The 24,033-nt window shown below is 47.5% G+C and overlaps 1 protein-coding gene across 4 annotated transcripts in view; it reads right to left on the bottom strand.

Moving 5' to 3' along the window:
- Nucleotides 1-279: 279 nt before the first annotated feature.
- Nucleotides 280-24,033, bottom strand: part of LOC130151493 (uncharacterized) — a 28,626-nt gene continuing 4,872 nt past the window's right edge. The window contains exons 1-4 of one of the 4 annotated variants that reach the window (XR_008822593.1): nt 6,442-7,445; nt 5,454-5,499; nt 2,444-2,610; nt 280-1,109 (exon numbers count right to left, since the gene is read on the bottom strand). Coding sequence is in view for 1 of the 4 variants with exons in the window: in XM_056343835.1 (XP_056199810.1) it covers nt 878-1,109; nt 2,444-2,610; nt 5,454-5,499; nt 22,986-23,150 (610 nt within the window). In the remaining 3 variants the exon portion in view is untranslated. The other 3 variants (XM_056343835.1, XR_008822591.1, XR_008822592.1) reach the window with 3 other exon arrangements.

The raw sequence follows: 24,033 nt of genomic DNA on the forward strand, positions 1-24,033 counted from the left end.
AACAGCAAGAGGTAAGGAAGGCTTAAGGATACTTCATAAAAGTATGTTTGTTTTGCTGACATCCCCAGAAAAGGTCATAGTCTGGAAAGGGCAGAATGTTTCCACAGCCATTGTTCTTCCTAGTGCAAGTCTACTTGTTTTTCCGAGACACGAGAAATAATCACTGGGCTTGAGGTTATATCACATGATTTTAGTTTTAAAAAAAGAGAGCTACTTTCAATACATACATTCAAGCCTATAAATAAATATGTAAATGAATAAGACACATGAAAACAAATATGATTTTTCTTTACATTTACTGCTGCTTTCATTAAACCATCAGAAATTGGTATAGAAAATTTCCAGTGGCTGATTCTCACCCTGAGATAACAGGTATGCATCGACATCCATTGCAAAACCACCTCTTGACATTTGTAAGGTTTGTTGATAGAGGAAAGGAGGCACACAGGCCCTCCCAAGCAAGCTCTTATTCACAGGTACAAAGCTTTTTTTTCAGTGATGAATTAATCCTTTCAGAAATGCTAATATCAGCACTTATACAAGGTGGCCAATGTAAACAGTAACTGCTGGTTCATTATTCTTTTTGGATCCTTTGCCAATTTGCAGATCTTCAGAGTTACTGTTGAAATAGGCAACATTTTGTTGGAAAAGAATGAAAACGCATTTCTGAACCAAAATCTACTGATGGGAATAGATGACATAACAATCTCAGGCAAGGGCTTCCCTGTGAACCCGACTAGTGTCGGGAGGAGAGAGTAAGAAGATGGGGATTTTGATACTTGGATCATATCTCTCTGCTTGCATTCCCCCAGGAGATTTAGTACTACCTCTGAAGGCAGCAGCCAAAAACATGCTTTGATGTACCTTTCATCTAAAGCTATCTACACTGATAAATTATGTTTGTGCCGTTGAAGCACTGAACCAGAGATAGGGCTTTTGTTCCCCTTCTACCACAGGCTCTTGGTGTGTCCTTGGAGAAGCAACGGGAGTTTGTGTGCCTCACGCGGGCCTCTCGCAGCCAAGTAGAGGAGAGACTGCTTTCCCACACAGCTGGCTGAGGAAAGCTCTGTGCATCATGAGATGGACAGGTCCCATCATACTGAGTCCTCCTGAAACCAATGAAAACAAATTGACACCGGTCAGATTCAAGCTACCCTAACATTAATCATATGAATCATTAGAAACAATTTTTTTCCGTTCAGAAATTACCAGCAACAATCTTCTCTTCTGGGCTTACTGCTCCTACAAATGAGTCAAATAAAGGACCATTTGAAAGGTTGTGATTCATTTCAGTGCAAAGCGACCAGCTTTGCTTTGATTGCCGGGGAATGTGACTTAAACTAGGCCAGCTGACTTTGTCCTGAAGAGGACTACAGTTGCTCACATGATCCTTAGCACAGCCCAGCTGTGGATGGTGACCTCTCTGGCTAAAGCCCACAGGACATTCAACTCTGCCCTAGGACATATGCCCCGATAAAGAGAAAATAGACTGGATGGAGATGGAGTTGTCAGAAGAAACTGTTGAGGGCAGCAATAGGATTCCAGAGCAAAAGCACTTCCTCAGATCACTGGGGATAATCACCTTATTACTTGCACTCTTCTCCCTCTGGTAACTGAGTACTGCTGGATTAAGCTAGGGAAGATGGGGGGATGCAGGAGCAAGAAGCAATCTTTTTTGGTAAGGGAAGATGTACAGTAAATAACAGCTATGAAGTCTCCCTCGTGTGTTGAAGACATTATAATTAGGGAGTTTTCTTCCCAAAATCAGGCTTTAATGGGAAGCAAGCTTCACACTTTCTAAAGGAGTACTCTACAATAAGCTTGTTAAGCTTGGAAAGTGCTTTGGGAGCCCCTGGGATGAAAGGAGCTCTAGGAATGAAAGCTGATATTTACGATTATTGCTTGAAAGGAACAGAGAGGAACACTAATGTAAAATATGAATGGCTGCTGGTGCTAAAAAACGTATCGTTGACTTGGTGCCAAAGAAGATAGTCCCAGCTCTCAAACCTGGATGACAAGGATTTAGGAGGTGCAAGAAGTGGAAGAGACTCCTGCAAAAGGAGAGATGGCAAAAGCCAACCCAATTGAGGGAAAATAGGTGTCTTAAGGTTTTTTTCTTTTCTTTTTTCTGAAGTACAGGCCATATGATCTCTTACCCCAGCTCCACCAGCCAAAAACAGACACCTGTTAACCACTGTAAGTACTGCTGGCTTGTAGTCCTCTTAAAGGAGGCACCTATAGATCCTTAAGGACAGGAGGGGAGAAGAACATCATCGGTAAGTGGCCAAATGCTATGGATTGACCTGAGTAGGTTCCTATCTTATGGCATCAAAGGACTTAGAAGCAGAACCACTCCAGGCTAATGTAAATTAAACTCCTCTATTTTAGAAAGCTATGAGAGAAGAGAATCAGGCTAACAGGTTCTGCTCCTGCAGACACCTACCTGCATACCCTCAGCCTGCATGAATCTCTTCTGTTGATTTTACACGGGGCATCTGGCTCCCTAATGCGGCACTCTACATCTCCTAGAGAGGACATTTTTCCATCCAGGCCTGATATTGAGATGTCTTCACCTTCATTTCCCAGTCTTCCACTTTTCCCTGAGAAGAGCTAAAAGAAAACTGTTCAAGAGAGAATTCTATTTCTTCACTTCTTCAAAAACAAGCTTGAAAGTGACTCTAGTGCACAAAAAACCTTCAGAGCAAAAACCCAAAGGATATCAAGAAGTGACTTTTTTTTTTCAAAAAAATATAGCAGAGAACACAGCATGCACTAGAGGCTGAACATTAGTACCATACACATTTAAATCAGATACAAGGTGCAATTTTTATTTTTTCTTTTTTAATGAACAAGCGCGACTAACTACTGCAATGAATTAACAAAAAGGGCTGCATTCTCCAAGGGAGAGGGATACCTTTCAGAGGCATGCTTCAAGCAGAAGGTTAGTGGGCTAGAAGAAATGGAATGGCTTTAGTGACAGGGAGATCACCAGTTAACACCCCACCCGGGCTTGCAGCTCTCTGTGTCACTTGGGGCAAGCCTGGCAGCCTCTCTGCAGGCCAGCCTCCCCCTTTCTAATCTGGCTGTGTCCCACATCAGCCAGGACAGCACTGCGACCGTGTTCTCTGGGTTGCTGAAGGCCAAGCAGTGCCCTGGCCTCGCCTCCGACTCTGGAGAAGTACCATTTCACCAAATCAACACTAAGTGGACTGGTGTGTACTAACGGCCCCTCCTCGGCGTGCAGCTGCTGTGCTGGCACGTTGTAAGGGGGGGGCGAAGGTCCCCTTGCAGCGTGTGCTGCCGGTGGTACCCAGGCTGGGGCTGGGGTCCGGAGCACGCTCATGCAGGCTCCTCTCCACCAGCACCGCTTCTTCTTCCTGGCATGGTCTAATGCTGATGGATCTGTATTAGAAATAACAGAAAGTCCTTGGCCTTTATTTTCTTTTCTTTCTTTTTTCCTTCCCTTCAGCTATTTAGGCCAACTCTGGATAATCACGCTTTCTAACTTATACTCAGTCACTGCCATGGCAACCATTTCAACATGCAGTTCATAGACTACCTCTGAGATGTACAGCCCCTTTGAGAAACACGTACACCTTGATGCTTCAGGAGAGGCATTAAGAGAGGAGAACTATTATCTGCTACGCTGACACATTTTTCTACAGTCTTACCTCTGGCAGCACGAGACTCTTTTAGCTCTGAATAGCTCATCACTTGTTCTGTGCCCTTTCCCTTTCCCTCCCCCCTAAACAGGTTCTTTAAAAACTGACACAGATTTATGGAGATGAAAAAGAGAAAGTGTAGGAAGGGAAATGCATTTGGAAATTCCACTCACTGGCATCTAAATTCACCCTTGTAAGAACGCTGCAAAGCCTGTCCTGTTACTGCTTTGAAGGAATTCCTGTTTTGTTCTGTTGTGTCAGGGCTGCATTTGTCCAAGCGTAGAGAGCGAGATCTGAACAGTGCTGAAAAAAAAATCTATCTGGAACATATAGGTGCATTTTTCCAACCGTCACCCCTGAGGATCTTGCTCAAGATCTACTGTAACCAGGTTTGCTTTTGACTAGCCTTGATGCCTGCCCCTGATACCCAGCCAGCATAGGGAGGTGCTGCAGTGAGGTGCTACACAGGTGTCTGCCATGCTGGTTACAAACGGATCATTTATTCTGCTCACACTTAATACACTCTTCTCCCAGGCACAGTGAGAGGGGAGGCTCTGACTGCCAGCAACACAGTATAAAAAAAATCAGGTTTTGTTTCTTTATATGATTGTGGCTGGAAGTGAGTGTATATTCTTTATATGTATATATTCTTTATATGAGTGTGGATGGAAGAACCTGATTCCACATCTTGAATGTTTTCTTTTATGTGTTTATGTGTATAGGTTCCAAATATGTATATAGCACATGTAGTGTTCTGCTGATCCTTATCGGGTGTAATTACACTATCCATTCCTTTCTCCTCATCTTCTTCTGTGCTGTTATCACTGTCCATTGTCAGCTGGCTGGTAGCAACAAGCAAGACTTGCCCCCCCACCCCCCACCACCACCTACTTGCCACCAATAAGAAAAATGCTTCTGCTGCTGACCAAGGGAGAGGAGAAATCCAGAGGCACCCACAAGCAAGCAAATGTCGGCACACCCAAACCAATCTGGGTGGAACATTGGATTTCAGTTTAAATGTACCACATAGCCCCTCGGTGCTAGCCATGGGAAAGCACCCTCAAACACAGTTTTCTCTAGGAGCAAAATCTGAGAGACAAGAGTCAGGAGTCCCTAAGACAAGCAGATAAATCTGAGCCGGCAGGTAAATAATATATTGCAGTCACCTTTGTCCTGTTATTTTAATGCACGCACATGCAGACACAAAGTTTCATAAGCCCCACAAATGCATGCCTCAATCAAGTATCATTTATGTGTACTATCTTCCACTGAAATCAAACCTGTGAGACTGCTGAAGCCAGGAAATGTTGTGTGCTCAGAAAGGAGCATCGTGTATAGTCTGTCAAATCTCTGGGGTTTCTTGACTGTGTATAGACTGTTTGGGGGACCCAGATCCACAGCTGTCCTTTCTAATCTGCAACCTAAAGTCAAGGCAAAGGCTGGCTGGAGGAGAATACAGGACACAACTGACTGCTTTTAGCCCACATATTTTAATGCTAATGCACTTCTGTAACTGCATAATAAGCATGGCCAAAATTACGATAGGCCTGTTGGGAATACTGTCTTTATGGCATGTGTATACCATAGGCCCAACTCTTCATTGAATCAGATTTCTATAAACCGCTGCAGTAAATTTGGACTTTCACCTGTACCACATCCCATTTTCCCAATGTAGCCAATTCTGGCAGTCTCACTACTCTGTAGGTAAGGATGCACTCTTACCCCCAGGTGAGAGAGGGCACAAAGGGACAAAGGCTAGAAATGAAGCTGGAAGAGTCTTCTCTTTCTTACCTTATGCATTAGGTAACTTCCCTGACACCAGCCAGACTGGCAGCATCTAGAGCAGAAAATCAAGCCAGTGAATCAGGGCATGATCGGGGGAGCTCGAGCATCCATCCCTCTGGCTCTTTGTGTGGTCCCGGGTACAGTTTTGGCCCAGGCCAACCAGCACCCTCCCAAACCGTTCCCAGGCACAGTCCAGGAGTTAGCATGGGCCAGGACTGTTCCCAGCGTGTATGTGGCCCCATGATTTTGGAGGGCAAGAGGGTTTATCTGTCACACCATGGCTCAACAGTGTTACCCAGCCACAAAGCAGAGCGCAGCCCCTGCCCCTGCCCGGTTTATTAGCGCAGGCATAGCCACACGTCACCCAGACTCGTGCCCCGGGCTCTGGCCGGTGACCCAGTCAATGTACCTGCCTCTGTTTTGAGCAGGACACATCTCTGAGCCAGCTGTGCAAGTCCTCTCCTCCACTTTGTTCCAGTACAAAGTCAAACTAAGTTCAGCTACAGGTGGCTTAAACCATCACATCTGACACCGAAGAGGCTGAGCAGAGATGCGCTAATGAAGCCAGTGCCACCTCCCAGCTGGGAGCAGAACATGCCGTCAGGAGCTCCACCAGCCCAAAGCCCACTGGGTGAGCACCTGGGCATACCTGAGTTGTAGACGGGGGGGGGGTCTTCCCTGGTGCTGTGGCTGCCTGTTTCTCCACTGGAAGGGCTTCATTTTGACTTCACACCACAGCAAGCAGAAGAGGTGCCTCACTGGGCTGGCATCACAGTGGCAGCAGTGGCAGCCCAACCCCTGGCACGTGGCCTCCATAGGACCCTCCTGCCCCAGCCCCAGCACGATGGCCACTCTCACTGCTCCAGCCGAGGAGGGCCTCAGACTTGGCCAAGGGGATGCGGCAGGCCAGCTGAGGACTTTAATTGCCCAAAGAGGCAGCGCATGAAGGTAAGACTAGGCTCAGACGCGGGCTAAGCATATGCTACAGACATACCCTCAGCAACTCTGTGGCCACAGTCATGAAATGAAGCTAGATGTCCCGAGGCCACCAGTCCTCCCTTCCTTAGCCTTGTATTCCTGTGAATATAAACCAAATCTTGCAATGGCAGGAAAGCAGCAGCATTCAGTTAGTTTTCATTTGATAAAAATGAAAAGACGAGGGTGTCTGCATAGATGATCTGCTGCATTTTACCTCCTGTGTCCTCCAACAGAGAAACCTGACCTCTCAGGAGGCTGCAGTAGCAAGCACCCCATCTCAGAGGCAGAACCCCTCATTCCTCCTCCACCACCTAGGCAGCTCAGCATCTTCTCTCCACGGTACTGAGCAGAGGAAAGCTGTCAGTTTACAGGCAGCGCAGAAACCTGTACTGTGCGTTCTTCTCATTTCCTTTGGAATCCAGTGTTGAGCACTGTCCTGCTTTCTAATGGCATGTGAAAGAGGTTAGAAAGAAAGTTAAAGGATATTTCTCACATCTACTTAAGAAACATTCAGGTCCTGCTATGTTCCAGCGGAAGGCCCTGGCACAGGAGAGAGATCAGGACTGTTCCAATGGGGCAGTTTCTATGTTCCCAAGCAGGTCAGGAGAGATTGCAGCGAAAAGCAAACATTGCAAAAACCTTTTGCGATGCAAAACTCAACAAACAATTTCAAATTGTTTGAGTTAAAGTGGAGAAATTGCTTGAATGGCTTTTGAACCCTTTTCCTTCTTCCTAGTGAGCATTTTCTTTTTTGCAAGTATGCTCCTGGAATGAGAAGTCTCATAGTTTGGGGATACGTTCACGCTGGGAACATTCACGTGACCTTTCAGATCACATTCCTCCTATTTATAAGAGTATTAGTCATCCACTTAGAGAGCAGAACTAATACCATGTTTGTTAAATGACTAAATGTGCGCTATGAATAACCAGTGGTGGGTACTTAAACCACGGTTACATCCAAGAGCACACAGAGAATCCATAGGTAGCACATGCTTAGACAAAGCACAAATAATACTACTGCATGTAGTAGTATTCTGTATGTATAGTGTAGTACACATATGAAATGTGTAGTAGTACACATTTGAAAGACAGTCTGAAGACAGTTCACTCACAGGAAGAGAGGGCTAAATTCATTAGGTTATTTTCCAGAGTTCACCTAGTTCTTTAGACATGCAGGATAGCTAGCAAGAGTGCCTGACAGCTGAAGACTTAAATTTGAAAAACAGTCCAGGCAGAACTGTAAGACGAAGAGGATGGAGCACAACTCCACTGGAGCTTGGCCATTACGCTACACAGAGTATGTCAGGAGCCTTGTACTACAAGTTTGCAACTTTGTCACTGGCAAAACATGAGGTTTAGGAGCTCTGAGTAATGCCTAACTTGTTAACTAACATGTTGCTCAACTTAGCTTCAGGGAAAGCACAATACAAGCCATGTGCGTTATTAGCCCCAACACGTTTGTGAGTCCCAGCCAGAAACATGAGCAAACTTTCTGTGCCTCAGATCTTACCAGTGCCTCTAGCGAACTGCCACAAGCAGTATCAGTTCCTGGGTCAGGAAAAATGGTACTTCCTAGGTGCTGAGGGCTTCCCTGCTCTGCATGCAGTAATATCGATGCTTTGGGAAGCATTTAGCAGGACGAGATAGATGTAGTCAGTGCTCTCAGACCATTTTGGTGAAGCCATAGGAGTGCACATATCTGGCAGGAGAAGATCTGGAGGAGAAGAGAGGAAGAGTGAAGGACGAAAAGGTGGGTGGAACAGGAAGAAGGAAAGTATAGACAGCAGCATGAGAAAAGAAAAGACACAGCAGGCTACGTCCCCCTCTATAAAAGAAAAACAGAAGCAGTCTGGGCTGCATGAGCTGCACATTTCTGACAGCAGGAAAAAATGGAAGTGGGAACAGCAGTGCAAAGAATTTATGAGAGTTTTGAAGAATGATGTGAGAATTATAGGCTGGAGCACCTGCCCTGCAGTTTAGCATTAAAAGTCCAACGATGTGCTTCTTCCACACTGCACAGGGTGGCACTGGGGGGACACCGGGATGCCTGGCTGCACTACATTTTTGGTCAAACCCTCTTAGGGTGAGAAAGGACATTATCAGCAGGAGGTTCCTGGCTGCAGTCACATGGCAGCATCAGGGAGCTGCCCGCTGCCAGCAAACCTCTCTAGTGTCAGCATGACCAGAGGGAGAGAAGCACCATGCCAGAGGCCGGCACTGAAAGGTTCGGTGACAAGGTGGCAGCTAAAGGTGCAAATACCACTTCCTCATTGCAGCCTCCATGAATGGCCCTGCCTATGCAATACAGAGGATGTTTTTGAATGGCAGAGCACAGGCAGTGAATCATCTTATAATCACTGCTGGTGTGTCCCAGCCTCCGTGTATCATCAAGCCTTCCTTTGGGTCAAGTAATCATTTGAGTCTGAATCATCGCTGCACAGGTTTCTCCTAGTGCAGGCTGGCACGGTCAGTGAGCAGAGATAGTTGAATGTGCTCTCACTGTTTCACCCATGATCCAGAAGGGCCTGCAAGGCTGGTGCTTGCAGCTTTGCCATACAGACCCTGGCAGCACAGAGGGTTCCCACAGACCGTGCAGTCTGTTGAGTCCTATGCGAATGTCAGGCAGCAAATTGTTAACCATAGAAGTTACCACCGTTTCCTTAAACACTCCTCATAGGTCAAAGGGTTAGCGCTTTCCCGGGCTAGCATAGCATTGGTAGCAAGCTAGGGCTTCCAAATCATAGAATATAACTGAGGCTGAAGGGCCCTCAGGACGTCACCTGGTCCTAGACCCCTAAAAAGCCAGGTTTGACTGGCCCTCTCCTCGTCCTCAGAGTCTGAGCCACGAACACAAAGGAAAGGGAAATCCCGCACAAGCCAAGGAGGACCTGTGCTGGTGGGGCCAGCTGAGATCAAACTGGTAAGGAGAGCCCATGAAGGGACAATCCAGCAACATCAAGCAGTACCAGAGGGCCACAGGAGAGACAGGGTAAACTGAGGGAAAGACCCCGGCAAAAGCAGTGGGGGGCAGAGAGAGGGAGACAGCACGCTTGCTTCCTCTGCTGCCAAGATGGAGGCAGGGAGGCTGGTGTGGAGGCATTTCTCCTGTCTCCCAGTTTGCTGCACGTGCAAAGGAGCCACCTCCTGACACCACGGGGGCAAAGAGCCAAGGTCGCAGCAGCTGGAAGAGGGAGCAGAGTCCTGGCTCCACCCTGCCTGCACAGTGCTTCCCTCCCGGGCCCTGAGGGGGGTGGAGGGAAGAGGGTAACCCTCATTCCTCTCCAGGCCAGATGGGGAAGGACTCACCAGGTCTCACCCCCACCCTGTCACTAATATCAAATAATAATAGTATTTAGCACGTCCGTAATTACCTTTGCACTCCGGTATCACAGATACAGCCGAATTGGAAGTCATTAAGATCATTATAATGAGCTTCAGTGGATCCTTTCAGTCAGAGGCATTATTTAGCCGGCCCTCATTTTCATGGTTACATCTGAATAAGCACTCTGCATTGAGGTGAGGTTCACTGATGAGACACTTTGGCATAAAGGCAGTCTCCTACTTGCAAAGGCAGAATAAGTGTCATTATGCATCGTGTTTCACCAGACTTCAAAATGCCGAGGAAGGGAAGTCAGAGTATAGCTGACTCCACCTTCAACTTGTCAGGGTGGCAAACCCCTTCCCATGGACTGGCACCTGGGGAAGGTCTGCCACAGCCTCCTGCACAGGGCAGCCGTTTCGCAGCATCTGGAGGCCGTTGACAGCCACAAGCAGCCACCGCAAGCCCTTACTGCAGAGGTTGCTTCAGCAAGAATTCTTGTTAAAGCAGAGGGGGCAGAAGGCCAGCAACTCTGGGAGCACCTTGCACTGGGAACAGGAGAACCGTGCTGACCTAGGTGTTGGCGAAGACCTGGGCTGCTGGCCTGAGATCAGGCACGTGGACGTATGGCTATGCTGGACTGGGCACTGCTGGGGCCGGTGAGCAGGACCGTGTTCAGAGCCATCTGCAGAACAGAGACCTGCTGGTCCTGGGTCTATTTTCAGCCTTGCTGAGGACTTCTTTTTTTGAGCTTTCAATAAGCAGGAATTAAGTGCCCCTTTAATTGTGGCTACCTCAGTTCCCTGTGCATAAATGCAAATAAAGGCACTTAATTTCTCCCATTTTTGTTTGTCCTTTATGTTTGGGCTGTGAATCCCTTGGGAAAACATCAAGGGCTTCTAGGTGTACCTGTCTTAATAATAATAAAAGTAATGGGCTTGTTTTGTCATTGAAGTAGAAGGAAATGTAGGCACACGGAACAAACACTTGTACTGCAATTTCTTATGTTTAAAAAAAGAACAAAAAGATAATAGAGTGTAATACTTTGACCAAGAGCAAAGGTAAAATCACAGCAGCTGACTCAGTGTAACAGCAAGGACTTTCATAGAGCTGGCAACATTTCAGCCTGCCTTCTCGGGAACTCAAATATGAATATGTTAAGAGTAGCCTAACATATCTAAAACACCACCTGAATGAGAAAAAAGAGTCACTGTTGGGCAAAAGCATTATTTTCAGCAGCGAGGAAGTTCTCCTGGCAAAGCACGAGCACAAACTTGTGTTTATTTCTTCATGTTCAGTTACTGTCAACATTACAAATAAACCAAATCGAGGCAGAGAATCTGACCCTGCACTGCCAGCCCCAAATACAGCTAAAATGCTCTTCTGGTGTGTTTGTGACCTAGCCGTTCCATCCATCCTCCAGAAACAGGTAAAACCACAAGACTTGGACAAGATCCAAACAAGCTTCAGCGCAGTTTAGAAATACAGTCAAGACACAAAGCTGCTTCTCTACTTCACGACAAACTGGCTGTTACAAAAAAAAACATTGAGGCGCAATGACATTTCCTGAGCTCTGGCTGATTCTGCAGTGGAAAGGAGTTTCCCATGCCGTTTCCTTAATTAGCACAAATATGCTGACAACCTTCTCCATGCTGAAATCAAGCCATAGGCCACTAAAAAGTTGATCTGTCCACGCACCCAAATCTACCACATGCTGAGCTAACATGTTTCAGTGCCGTAATCAGTACCCAGATTATAACATGGCTTTGTCATGAATCCAGTTGCTGAAACAGACTTTGATGTCCCAATACGAAACCTATTTGTCCTGCAGTCAGCAAATAGGAAAAGTGCCAATATATACATTCGATGTTTTGAAATGCTGGGATTGTGTTCTGGCATTTATTGGATCATTTTGACCACTACATGAATTTATAATATGACCCAGCTGAATTAGAGAAATAATGAGATCTGAAGGCCAGATTCTAAGCTTGCTTAATCGGAAACAAACAGGGAACACCACATTTGGCATCCAGTAATTTACTCTGGTTTCACCATGAAGCGATCAAGGCCACAGCTCTTTATATCATTCAATCAGAGTTTAGTCCTTGTCAACAGGACAGGTTATAATACAGTCATGCAGCAATCAAACAGAAAAGACAGCATGCCAATACAGTAAATATTGTAGTACTAACCCTAGGGAAAAGTTTACCAACTTTATGGCAGGTAGGGTTTAAGCATGTGAACCCCAGCCTTGTTCCTCAGACAATTTTTGCTTTGTTGGTAATGCAGCTGGCAGGACTAATTCTAAAAGCAATTTATGCCTGGCCAGCTCATAGCTAATTCTGAGTGAAAGCTGTGACAGCTAAGCTGTTTCCTCCTGGCCAAGGCAGCCAATTTTCTGTGACTGGTTCAGTAAGGTTGCTGCCTGCTGTGCGGACAGGACACTGCAACGTGCTGGTGTAACTGGTCTGACCCCTCCTCCCACGTTTCAGTAGTCCCTACAATAGTGCATCCCACAGTATGCCGCACCATGGGCTGCTGCTCTTGGTATGTGTCTTCCAGGAATTCACCTCCGTCATTACTGGCCTGTGGCATCATTGCCTACATTTTCCCAGAATCGCTTGGCACCGATGTAACTGGACAGCATGGCAGATAGCCCTGCCAGCATAGCTGCTGCTTGGAAAATCTGCCCTGTGGACGTAAGCTGAACATCTCACCAGTTACTCGCTATAATTCTTTCAGCTGGATACAAGGTCACAGTTGTGAGAGTAACAAGAATGTGTCTTTGATGACATTGACATAAATTACCTGTAGTTTCTTGCCAAAAAAAAAAAAAAAAAAAAGTGCCAGAAAGTGATGCCCCATGAAGAACAAATTAGATCCCATTTTGTGTCCCTTCACCTGTAGAGAAAAGCTTGAATGTCAATGAATTCTGTGCCTGTGACTGCCACCCGGCCCAAAATCAGTGAAACCAGGCTGACAGCTACGTTTATAACTTTCCCATTGAGTTGGTTGCTCTCCTGAATTTTATTTTGGTCCATTTATTTATTCAGTTCCATAATTGTCCTTCAATACCACACAGCAGCTTTAAGACACAAATACACCATCACCGTCAGACACATCAAATTTTCCTTCGGCACTATCAGTAAAATCACACCCTCCAAATCGATCGGGACTGCACGGGGCTCCTCCCAAGCTGGTGGGGCCAGAGGGAGAACTCAGCCGAGGGCTGGTCCTGGGAGGTCCCGAGCACTTGCAGCTGGCCTTGGTCTCCGTTCGAGGTACAGGCAACCGAACCCTCGTAGGGGCAGCTGGACAATTCAGTGACTGCCTGGAGAAAGGATACAGCTGCCCCTGCCCGCTCATGGAAGGACAAGCAACAGCAAAGGTGCCTCCTGCTCAGACTGCACCCTGAACCCTTGTTGCCATTAAACAGCCTTACTCTCCCCGGGAGAAGGGGAGGGCTGGAGTGAAAGTAAGTCTGACCTTCCTGGAAGAATGGACTTATTGATGCTGTGCTGGGCTGCAACCTGAAACCGCTGAAACTCTGGGCTTGGAGAGAGGGAATTACCAAGCCCAGCCCGGCATGATTCAGTAATGCAACCTAAGCCCCACACAGCTTCCTTTTCCTAACCCCATTCCTCCTCTCTGAAAGACACTCTGCATGTTTTAGCCAAATGGAAGCAGCAATCTAGACACCAAGAAAGCTTGCCGATGTCAGGCTGTGCACCAGCACAAGTCAGAGGGACGCAAGTCAGATAAGATGCAGGTAGGCAACTTGTTCAGGAAGGCTTCCCCCAAGTTCCCCATTGTGCTTAAGCAGCGGCAAAAATACCATCCACCCATAGACGGGCACACACCCCCCTTTGTCTCCCACTGACCTCAGTGTAAAACTCACACCTGGAGAACAGAACCCCACGAGCCTGGCCTCATTTACACTGGTTTTACACAGTTGCCTCCTTGGGAAATACCCCATCTTTACATAGGTGTTCCCAAGATCAAACCTGGCTCAGCCAGCGCCTCTGAGCACCACCGATGCCTAGGTCTTCCTTCACTGTCAAAAGGCCAACCTCAACATGGTTAGAAAGCTGCTTTTCCTTTCCTCCAGTTACTTACCATTGAAGATACAGCTTAAGAAGCTCACAAACGGGAGGGCACAGGCTGTGTGAACCCTTCACTAAACACCTGAGCAAGCACCACCCAACCTGCAGTCCCACAGCTGCTGGGCCCTGACCAGGAGGTACCACCAACACCAGGGAAGGTGTCCACAGTCCCCTTTCTCTGGGGGTTTCTGGTGCACTGCCGTGGCTGAGCTGCTAGCTTAGGATGTCAAAGTCCTCCCTGCTGGAAGTGACAACGCCACTCTCACCATACACTGCACATGAGCTGGCACTGGTTGCTTCCTATTTTCTAGCCCTTGCCATGACAGCTTAAAAGAAGTTTTGGCCTATGCCTTGTTGACAAACTTGGCTCAGAAAAAAAGCAGGTTCTTGTTTGCTGACCAAGGCCAACACGCCTGACCCCACTCATAAGCTGTGCAGGTGATTTTGCCAAGAAGTAGAGTGCTAAAGCAGAAAATGCCCAAGACCAATGGCTTGAGAGCAGTCTTGCCCCTTTTCTCACCCCAAAGGCAACACTGTGACCAGTGAACATATCACAGCATGCTACACAGAAGAAATCTTCTCCATCCCAGACATCGTAAAATACTGCACTGTGGTACAAGCTGGAGCAAGGATGTGGTGCAGTAGTCCCAGACAGCCTTGGAGGCAGAATTACTCATTTATTTATCGCAAAACTCAGATGAAGCTGTGCTACTTGTATTGCTATAGGGCAAGGAGGGGTGAGAGACGGACTTTTTACATTTCCAGGAGACTTGTTTCAGCAACTGATGACATATGAGGACAGGATTCTCCAAACTACCCTTAGCTCAAGAATACGAAATTCTACCTCCCCATATATCATTAGCTCGCTAGCCACCTGGTCAGGTGCTATTTAAAGCCCTAGGCTTTAAATGCTTCTTGGCTGGTTCTCTGCATTACCCTCTGCCCTGCCATACAGAACAAGACCCTCACTTTGGGAAATCAATTTTCATCAAAGTTGGCTGAGCTGGATCTGCCCCTCCCCCAGAGACAAGGTGTGCCTACAGCCAGGGTCTTGAATTAACAAGATCTCAAAGAAATAAGTAGCTTACACAGGTGGAATTAGGTAGAGACAATGGAAATAAACACCAGCTCAATATTTGAGGAGTTTCTGTGCAGTTTCACTTGTGACTACTAGCCCACAGGTGCCCTACAAGCTAAGGATACTTCAGCTGACTTGTTTTTTCATGCCACCCTCACATGTTTCTAAAAGCATCTCTCCTTTTGATCACATGGCAGCAGGTACCGACTTGCTTACACACAGAGCAGTGTTACTAGTGACGGTGCTAAACACATGCTGCACAGGTGAGTCCCGCAATATTGTCTGTGGCCATAGAGACATCACCCCACCCACGCTGTCACATTTTTCTCAGCATAACCCCAGGTACGGCCCTATGCAATGCCTGGCCACTTTCAGATGAAAGCCTGCTCCTTCCTCTCCTCCACCCCTCTGAGCTCAGCAATCGGGAATACAGAGGAAAACTCCTGGCCATTTGTGCTTGGGATGAGCAAACAACCAGCCCACACTCTGTCCGGCGGCGTGAACGCCAGGTTATGTGAGGACATGCCAGCAGAGCCCACATACCACTGCTGGGTTACGAGCACTTCTGATCCAACTGACTGTGCTCAGGAGACTGAAATATAAACAGCACTTTTCTGGGAGGAGCAGCTCCCCCATCTTAGTCACAGGTTAAAATAAATAAATAAACAAAGCCATACTAATCTCCCAGTTGGCCCGCTCACAGCCATGTGACCGGCGTCAGCCTTTGCCCCAAGACAGAATATGGACCCAAAGGCTGGGTCCCAGCTTCACAGCGCTCCAATGGCACACACGGCATGGGCAGCAGCCCCTAGCTGGGACGGTGTGGACCTCAGCTTGCGGTGTAAGGGAACACCCACCTGGCAGACAGCAGAGCCCAGCTGCACACCACCTGCTCCCAGCTCCATCACACTTACATAAGGGAAATACTGAGGGGGCCAGGACTCCTTTAACCCAGAGATCCTCACGTGACTACATGGATCCGAAGTGAAGCAGAGCAGACCCAGATCTGCTTTCCATCCCACATGGAGCCACATCTGGGAAGCAAAGCAAACAGGGGGCACCGAGCAGTGGGGGCCCGAGGAGGCTGGGGAGCAGGACTAAGGCAGTAGTTGCTTTTCCCCCATCCTTTGGTAAGCAAGAATAGCTGTGCTGGGAGCCAAGAGGGCACACTGGGGCAGGGTCAGTCTAGACTCGCTCTGTTTCTTGTCCTCCTTCCCACAGCATCTGCTGCTGGCCCTTGTCAGAGGCAGGATAAAGAGCTACGTGGACCTCACATCTGGCGCAGCACAGCCTTTTGTACTCCCCTGCCTTGTGAGCTGCAAGTCTGGCCAAAGCTCCCGTGTGTACATGAAAGACAATCCCAGCATTAAATATATTTCTCCTCTTTATCCAAACTAGAAACAGCTTCTCAGCCTACAACATCACCAGGCTATGTTAAACACCTAAGTATAATCAGGAATGCAGCTGGAGGTCTAAGCATGGGGTGAGCAACCACAAACGTACATTTTAACAGGAACTATCCCAATGGGCTCCAAGAGCTATGTACAGTATATCTGCCTGTTGCTAATTATATTTACTGGTGGTGGTTGTGGTTTTTTGTTTTTTGTTTTTTTTTTTTTTAAGCTGAAGATGAGTCAGAAAAAGAAAAAAGTCCTTTATTGTTGTGGAAGCAGAAGGATGTCTCCTGAGGGTGTGTGTAATGCACTACTGTCACGGCATGACAATGGAAAAACTGACTGCTGAGCCAACCAAACCCCCATAAATACCTAATGATATCTCTCCTGGCCCAGATTTTCTACAAGTCGGTGCCTGAACTGCATACGAAATGACAATCGATATTAAAGAATCTCTCTTCTCAACAGAGCCAGAATTTAAGAGCCCAGCTGAGCATTATATTCCAGTTCATACAAAGAGATCCTTTTAAAGGTCTGTCACAATAACTTAAAGGTGGTGATCCAGCAAAAAAAATACTAGGCCTCTTCTCACCCTCTCCCCCATGCCTCCCACCATTAGCACAAAGAACAGCTGGCTTCAATGAACAGGCATCGTTATCAATTACAACACGGTGACACAAACAACACATGCTTAGGGACATTATCGGGTCTGCATTCACGTGGGACAAGAACAAAACCTTGCTGCTGCTGCTGCTGCTTCTTCTTCTTCTTCTCCTCCTGCTCCTGGCTCGGGTAGCTCCGCCGCCTCGTGTACTCGGCCGGGGAGGTGGTGGTGCCAAGCACCTGGCCCAGTTACAGGTATGTACACAGGGACAGGGAGCCCGTTGTGAGAAAACCCGGCCTTAGCAAATTTCTCTGGCCGTCGGCCAGCCTCCGCGCGTTGGGCAAGTGACTCTCCCTGGCCGTGGTTACATCAGTCACCACCACCTCCCTCAATGTCATGGCACGGGAAGCGGCTGCCAGGGGAGAGAGGGAGGGAGAGAGGGAGGGAGGCAGTCGCTGGTTTTTGAAACCGGCTGTCCAGAACACATTACAACACCATCGCCGGTTTCCAGTGGGTTTGCTCAGTTCCTCCCTTCCCGTGAAGACCACACAGGCTTCGCGAGGGCGTTTCGCCCTGCCGCAGGAAGGCGGTCTCTGGGGCCTGCCACTCCTGGCAGCTGCTCCGCAGCGGTGTGATTCCCCCAGCTTCCTCCAGACGCTCTCCCAGTTTACACCGAGGGCCAGGACCCAACTCAAAAGCTGCTATTTAGGGGGAAAAAACATAACTTATTTTCTTATTTTGGGTTGTTTGATTTTTTTCCAGAGGGAGACCCTCCACGCTGCTTGGCCCCCAACACCAGGGGGAGGCAGGGTTGGAAGAGGCCGAGAAGCCGCTCAGAGCCCCGCTCTCTCCTTCACCTGCCTGCTCTGGTCCCTCAGCCTGCTGGCCTCGCACCCCCTTGGCACACCACCCAGGTGGCCCTGGAGGGACACCACTACCCGCTGCCCTCCCCGGCCACTGGGCCGCAGGCCTGCCAGCCCCGGGTGCGCTGCACCTGGGAGGAGGCGGCTGGGGCGCCGCTGCGGCAGGCGGGCAGCCAGACCCCGCTTTGGCTGCCACCCGGTGTAAATCTAAAGCCACCCCCCTGCAGCAGCAACCGGGGATTGGTTTTGTGTGAGGGGACGGAGCAGACCCCGGAGAAGGGACAGCACTTTGGGGCCCGGTGTAAGCACAGTCATGTATAAAAGCGAGCAAAACTGGCAAACAGAAATATTGTTCCTGGCACACGAGTACTTCCATATTGATTCAACGCTTAAAAACGCACTGAAGTGAGGACGCCCTTTTTTCAAACCCTCCAGCAAACTCACTTTCACTCTTGGCAACCTGCTGTCTCCTCACCCCTCAGCTCCTTCACCCTGACAGCAGCAGCACCTTCCTACAGCGGCCTCCCAGCCCTCCATCACCAGCCCCGCTGGCCTCTACACTGCCTCCCCTCACACCCGCCTCTGCTTCGCCTCCTGCTTCAAAGCCCTTCTAGAGGAGGAGCTGAAATTTCTGCAACCCCCGTCCTGCAACCCAGCCCACCCCACGGGTGGAAGCAGGGAGGAATGGCTGCTGGAGCCCCCACGGGGAAGCCTCGGCCGGGGGCTGCATGCCTGCCCCCTCAGCCTGCCTCTGCCGGGGCAGGAGCCCACGGAGGTGGGCAAAGACGGCCAGATCCGGGCAGCTTCTCTGCAGTCAGAGGCTCTGCAAGGATTATTTGGCTGCAACGTATCATATGACTTTGTTCTTAGAGTTACATTTTAACTGAGAAAGTTTAACAAGTATGACTTATGGGCTTCTAAAATTGGCAGCAGAAAAATGAGCTGAGGAAGTCATGGAAAAAAACCACAAGCGAGGCCATTCCATGTTATGCACAGTTTCTGGGCTCTTTTTCCAATCTTCTGTTTTTTTGGATGGTGGAAAATATTTTCCAGCTACACAGGCCTGGCCTCACTGAGTATGTATTTATGCCAAGTTTATAAAAAGCAGCTGCAGACAGGGTTGAATGAAAGGATTACACTGCTGTCTGTCTTCCAGAAGGTGCTTCAGTTCACACCCTGTCCCACAGTGCGAGGCTCGTTTCTCAAATCTCCGTGAATTTATGTAAAGAGGTACAAAATCTGAACCGCACAATCAAACAGCTATGGCTGTGCATGCCAATGGGCATGCACGCCTGCACATCTCGCTAGCTGGGTAGCCAGCAGCAGTTCCTAGCCACTGCTAATGCCGGCTTTTAGCGCTTGAAGTTTGCTACCATTCCTCCAGCCTCTCCCCACCCTACAGCCTGGTCCATCTTCCATGAACACAACGATGGGAAGAAGGCTTTCAGGGTCGAGACCCCTCTCTCAGCGTAACTCTGCTGCCTGTTTCACGTATACCTGCTCTTCAGCAGCTCCCACTGAAATTCAGGCTTCACCGATCTCACGTACTCTCAGGCTGCCAGGCTTTAAGGCTAGAAGGGATCGCTGTAAGCGTGCAGCCTGACCTCCTCCGCAGCACACTGCCACTGAATTTCAATCAGGAACCTGGGCGGCAGAGGCATAACCTTAATTTTCAGCCATGTCTTGTCACAGCCTTGGCCTGATACACTAGTCACAAGAGGAAAGTCGCAAATAATTATTCACTCTCCCAAACAGAATAGCTACAGGGGGTGCAGGGAGGACACAGCCTGAAAGTAAATGGATATGAAAAGGTAAGGTAGGTGGTAAGCTGCAGATTGTGCATTACAGATCTGTGCCCTGCTGTTTTTGCAGTCGAGTATCTTAGAATAACAGTACTGAGAATGACAGTGTTACATCAGGAATATCGGTCAAGACAATATTTCCTGGCAATTGTTTGAGAAATGCTTTTCTCACAGCTAATTGCTCCCAAGAGGCTGTGTTTTCTCTGTTTTTGGAAGGAGAGCGATTAAGAAAGAAGGTTTTTAAACCTCTACACCCTGCAGCGGGACAAAGAACTGGCAGGGGGGGTGGGGGGTGGGGTGGGGAGAAGGAAAAAAAGCAAGAAAAGAAAAAGGCACAACAGCTGTAATGTTCTATGAAATGATTTTGTTCTGTTCTCTTGCCGGGGTGGTGGGTGCAATCATCAGTTTGGCAGAGATAAATACAGAAAAAGCAAGAAATTTTACAGGAAGGCGAAGGGGAGCCCCGGCTGCAGGAGTACCACACTGCCATCTAGTGGCACCGGCTCTCGCAGCCCAAAGCCAGGGGGCTGCACTGGCTCCCCCTGCCTCCCCCCGCCCGTGCCTGCTCGGGGCTACCTGAACATGGGGCCCGGGTTCCCTCCGGCGTCTTATTTTTACAACCGAGCTTGCCAACTGCGAACCCGCTTGCTCTATAAAAGATAGGTATAGGAAGGCAAGGGGGAAAGGGAAAAATTCCACCAAAAGTAAGTTTAAGACAAACCTGGCTTTGTTGGGAAAAGCTGGCGTTGACACTGAGGTCTGCAGATTCCCGTCTTTCGCTGCTGCTGCGCACAAAGCTATCACAGCCTTGGCCTGTTCTGCGATTGCCATAGGGATGTCTATGGCAAAATGAAGGGCTGCTGACAGGCGCAGTGAGCGCTACCTTGTCCCAAGGAGACAGGTTTGAACCTAGAGCTGATGCCCGTTCCCAATCCTGTTAGATCAAATGCCTCAGTACCTGTGTGCCCAGATGCTATCTGCGGTGCCACCCTGGAAAATGTAACTCTGCTATGTGCCTCTGCAATGACACGTTTCCTTTGTATTCCGAAAAGAATACAAATGTTAACCTTTCCACACTTAAAAAAGGAAAAGCCAAAATGCTAAGCCCCTTAGCAAAAGGCAGGCACTCCACCTTTGGAAGACACCCAGCAAAGGGCAGAGAATTAATTATTTTGTATGACCTTCACACAGCAAGTTAAAAAGAAAAAAAGAGCTCTGGTGTATGTGAATTCTGACATTCATTGAAGGATGTTAAACTGGAAGGTCCTGACTGCAGCAGACTTCTGTTTAGCCAGAAAACAACACCACTCCCAGTGCCCGAACTCTGCCAGAAGAGCCCACCATTTTGGGAAGCAGTGGAAGAAGCCTTGCATCAGGCATCCAAGACTGCCCGCAAAGCTCTCCCTTGTGGCAAAGTGCTCTCTGTTCTTGCACTTCCCCCTGGAAATAAATGGCCACTCTCACACCTTATGGGCAATGAAAGGCGAGTAGCAAAAGACTGCATTTGGCCCTGGTGCAAAGGGCAGTATGTCTAGCTAACCATTAGCTCTGTGTCTTCGGTCCCCGAGTCCTGTGAAGCTTCACAAGAGCATAGCTGTACTGCATGTGCCCTGAACAGCCAAGTCAACAAGGGTGATACTCTTTGCGATCAGCAAAAATAATGCCATGTTCCAAGAAGAAAGGAAAATGCAGTTAAGTTCCCAAAATGAAGATAATCAACGCTGTTCCAATGAATCATCTCACAGCAGCATTTCTTCACGAGCCCAGAGTGATGACCTCTACAAATACTCTGGTGACTACAAATACTATGATGACCTACCAATACTCTGAATTTACAAAATCCCTGCTGCATCAATCAACAACAAAGCTTGTGTTGTCATCCCCTGAGACCAAGCACACAACACCTGCAACATTACCAGGGAGTTGGGGAGGTAAAATGTGAACAGTAAGATTAAAACACACTGAAAGGCCATGAAGGATCCTGAGTCTGAGCCATTGCTGGTTCTGTCAGACTGCAATCTGTTTCTTAATTTTTTTTCTTTACAAACAGTGTGAGATCACTGTTTGTATTGAAAATGTGTGCCCAAGGTAGGAGACATCCATCTGTGAAACCGTCTACGGTCTAATGACAAATATCATCAGGCCTGCTGAAAAATTTTGAGGGCAGCCCAGCAGAGAAAACACTGCTTCTGACCTTGGCAGAGTCTCATAACAAACACCATCCATCCTGGAAACAACCAAAATGAAGGGAGAGATTCTACACAGGAGCCAATTGTTTTCCTTTGCTTCACATTTTATGCCAAAAAGCATGGGGAGAGCACTGCCCCAGTATCGATACGTTCCATCCTACGGTCTCTGTGCCTTTTATAAAACCAATTTAACTTCTCAGCACTTATTTCTATGGTTGCCCAGAGAAGCCAAGGTGTCCAAGTGGTTAGAACAAGCTCCCACTAAGAACCCGACAGTCTGTTGGTTCTTAAAGAGTGGCAGGAGACACCAGACTGATCACCTGGCCTTCGGCATATATGGCTACCGCATAGCCAGCTCCTTCTAGGCATATCCTCCTCTCCTGACCCAATACTGGCTCCAAAGAAGAAAAAGTTGGATAAAGCCATCCTGGTCAACACATGGTTAGATCTGCTCTAACCATGAGGACTTGGGGCATCAGAAGCAAGCTTCAGAAGGCTGCATTGTTCTTAAGGATAGGTCGACCGTCCGAAACTGGGCTACAACTTTCTCTCAGTGAAGTGCCTCTCCAGTTTTCAACCATTTTATCAGGTTGTCATGTATTCACAGCTTGCAATCCAGCATCTAGGATGGATGCTGACTCACTGCATTGCTTTCTAAGCTGTTTGCCTTATTTATGCCAGCTTAATACCTATGTCCCAGCTCTTCTGTTTGCATGACGGTGTCGCTGAATTTCAGACACTATGGTGTAGGCTGATTACTAAGTTTTGACAGAACAATCAAGAGTTCCTTTTAAAGTTGCTCTCAAACAGCAAGCCAGATTTCTGAGATTGCTTCTTACATTTACAGCGCAGAAGCCACTTATGAATGGCAGGACTGCCAGCAGAGTAATTAACCCGGTGCTCAACGGTTCAGGTTATTTGATTTCAGTTTGGGGGCAGTTGTGCTTTAAATCTTTTCAATTAAAGTGTCTTTAATGCTTCTTTTTTTTTTTTTTTCTTTTGGTAGGTTTCATGATTTATAAGCAGGTCTGTGGTTGGTTAAGGTCTGATTTTTCCTGATGATACTAGAAGCTAGCACTGATTAGCCAACCAATCTAAAAATAATGTGATGTAGAAAAGAAGGAAGCTGTAAAGCTTCACACATAATTCAGATACACAAAACACCCACCCAGTAACTACCAAAACAATCATACTACCCTAAACCTTACCTTCTCCCTTCCTGTGTCACTGTCCCAATGTCCTGCTCTTGACTGCTTAGGTTTCCATGAGGAAAGGACCATGCAGAGTAAATGACAGGATCAGGACCGCAGGCTGTGAGCTCGCAGAAGCAGAGACTTCGTCTTGACAGATTCTTCAGAGTGCCACACACATCTCTGCTGATACAGAAGTAATAATAATAATTTCATGCTAAGAATTCTGCCAGTGCCAATGGCCAGTAGATAACATCCCTACAGAGAAGTAAAAAAGGGTCCTTAGTTCTGTCAGACATCTTCTAACATAAGCCAAGGGGGCTGATGTTAAAGCTCAGGACTTCAGATGGAGGGATAAAAGCAAATGAAATGTAAATCAAACAGCAGCACCTCATGGTTATGCAAATTCAGCTGAGTGTCATTATAGCAAACACCAAACGAGAAGACCTCAATAAACATGGAGACTGCGACCTGGGGTCAGATGAGGCTTCTCTTCTTCATATAGGCAGAAGTTTCCACCTCCTTAATTGTAGGAGCCGCAGTAACTTACAGGACCAAGCATTTAAATTATACCAGGTCAATGTGTGGTGAAAGTAAAGTTCCATCAAAACCAGACTGTTCCCACAAATAATGAGATACTGCTATGAATTGATTAGGCATGTACTATCAATTAAAAACACCAGAGAAGAGTTTCTCAAAGAACATGTTTGTTCAGTAATCCCTTTTCTCCATGTCTCCATTTAATTAGTCATTGCATTATAATTAACAAATTCATGCAATAATAATTGTCATTTTAATCATCAAAGCTGAATGTACATTCCTTCTCATTAAATAATATTAAAAACAACAAAAGATGCTAACCAGGTTGTTTCAGAGCTCCAGGAAATGCTCTTTTACATACAAGCCAAAACAGGCAAAGATTGGTTTGTTACAGCAAATTTCTGTATCTTCCAGGCTATCTTACAGGGTGTAACACGTCCTGATTGACCCAAGGAACGAGGAGAGGCACGGTTTGCAGACACAGTATCTTTTATTAAACAGCTCTCTTTCTCTAGATACTTGCCAT

This window comes from Falco biarmicus, chromosome 6 (assembly GCF_023638135.1).
Source record: "Falco biarmicus isolate bFalBia1 chromosome 6, bFalBia1.pri, whole genome shotgun sequence".
Classification (NCBI taxonomy): Eukaryota; Metazoa; Chordata; class Aves; order Falconiformes; family Falconidae; genus Falco; species Falco biarmicus.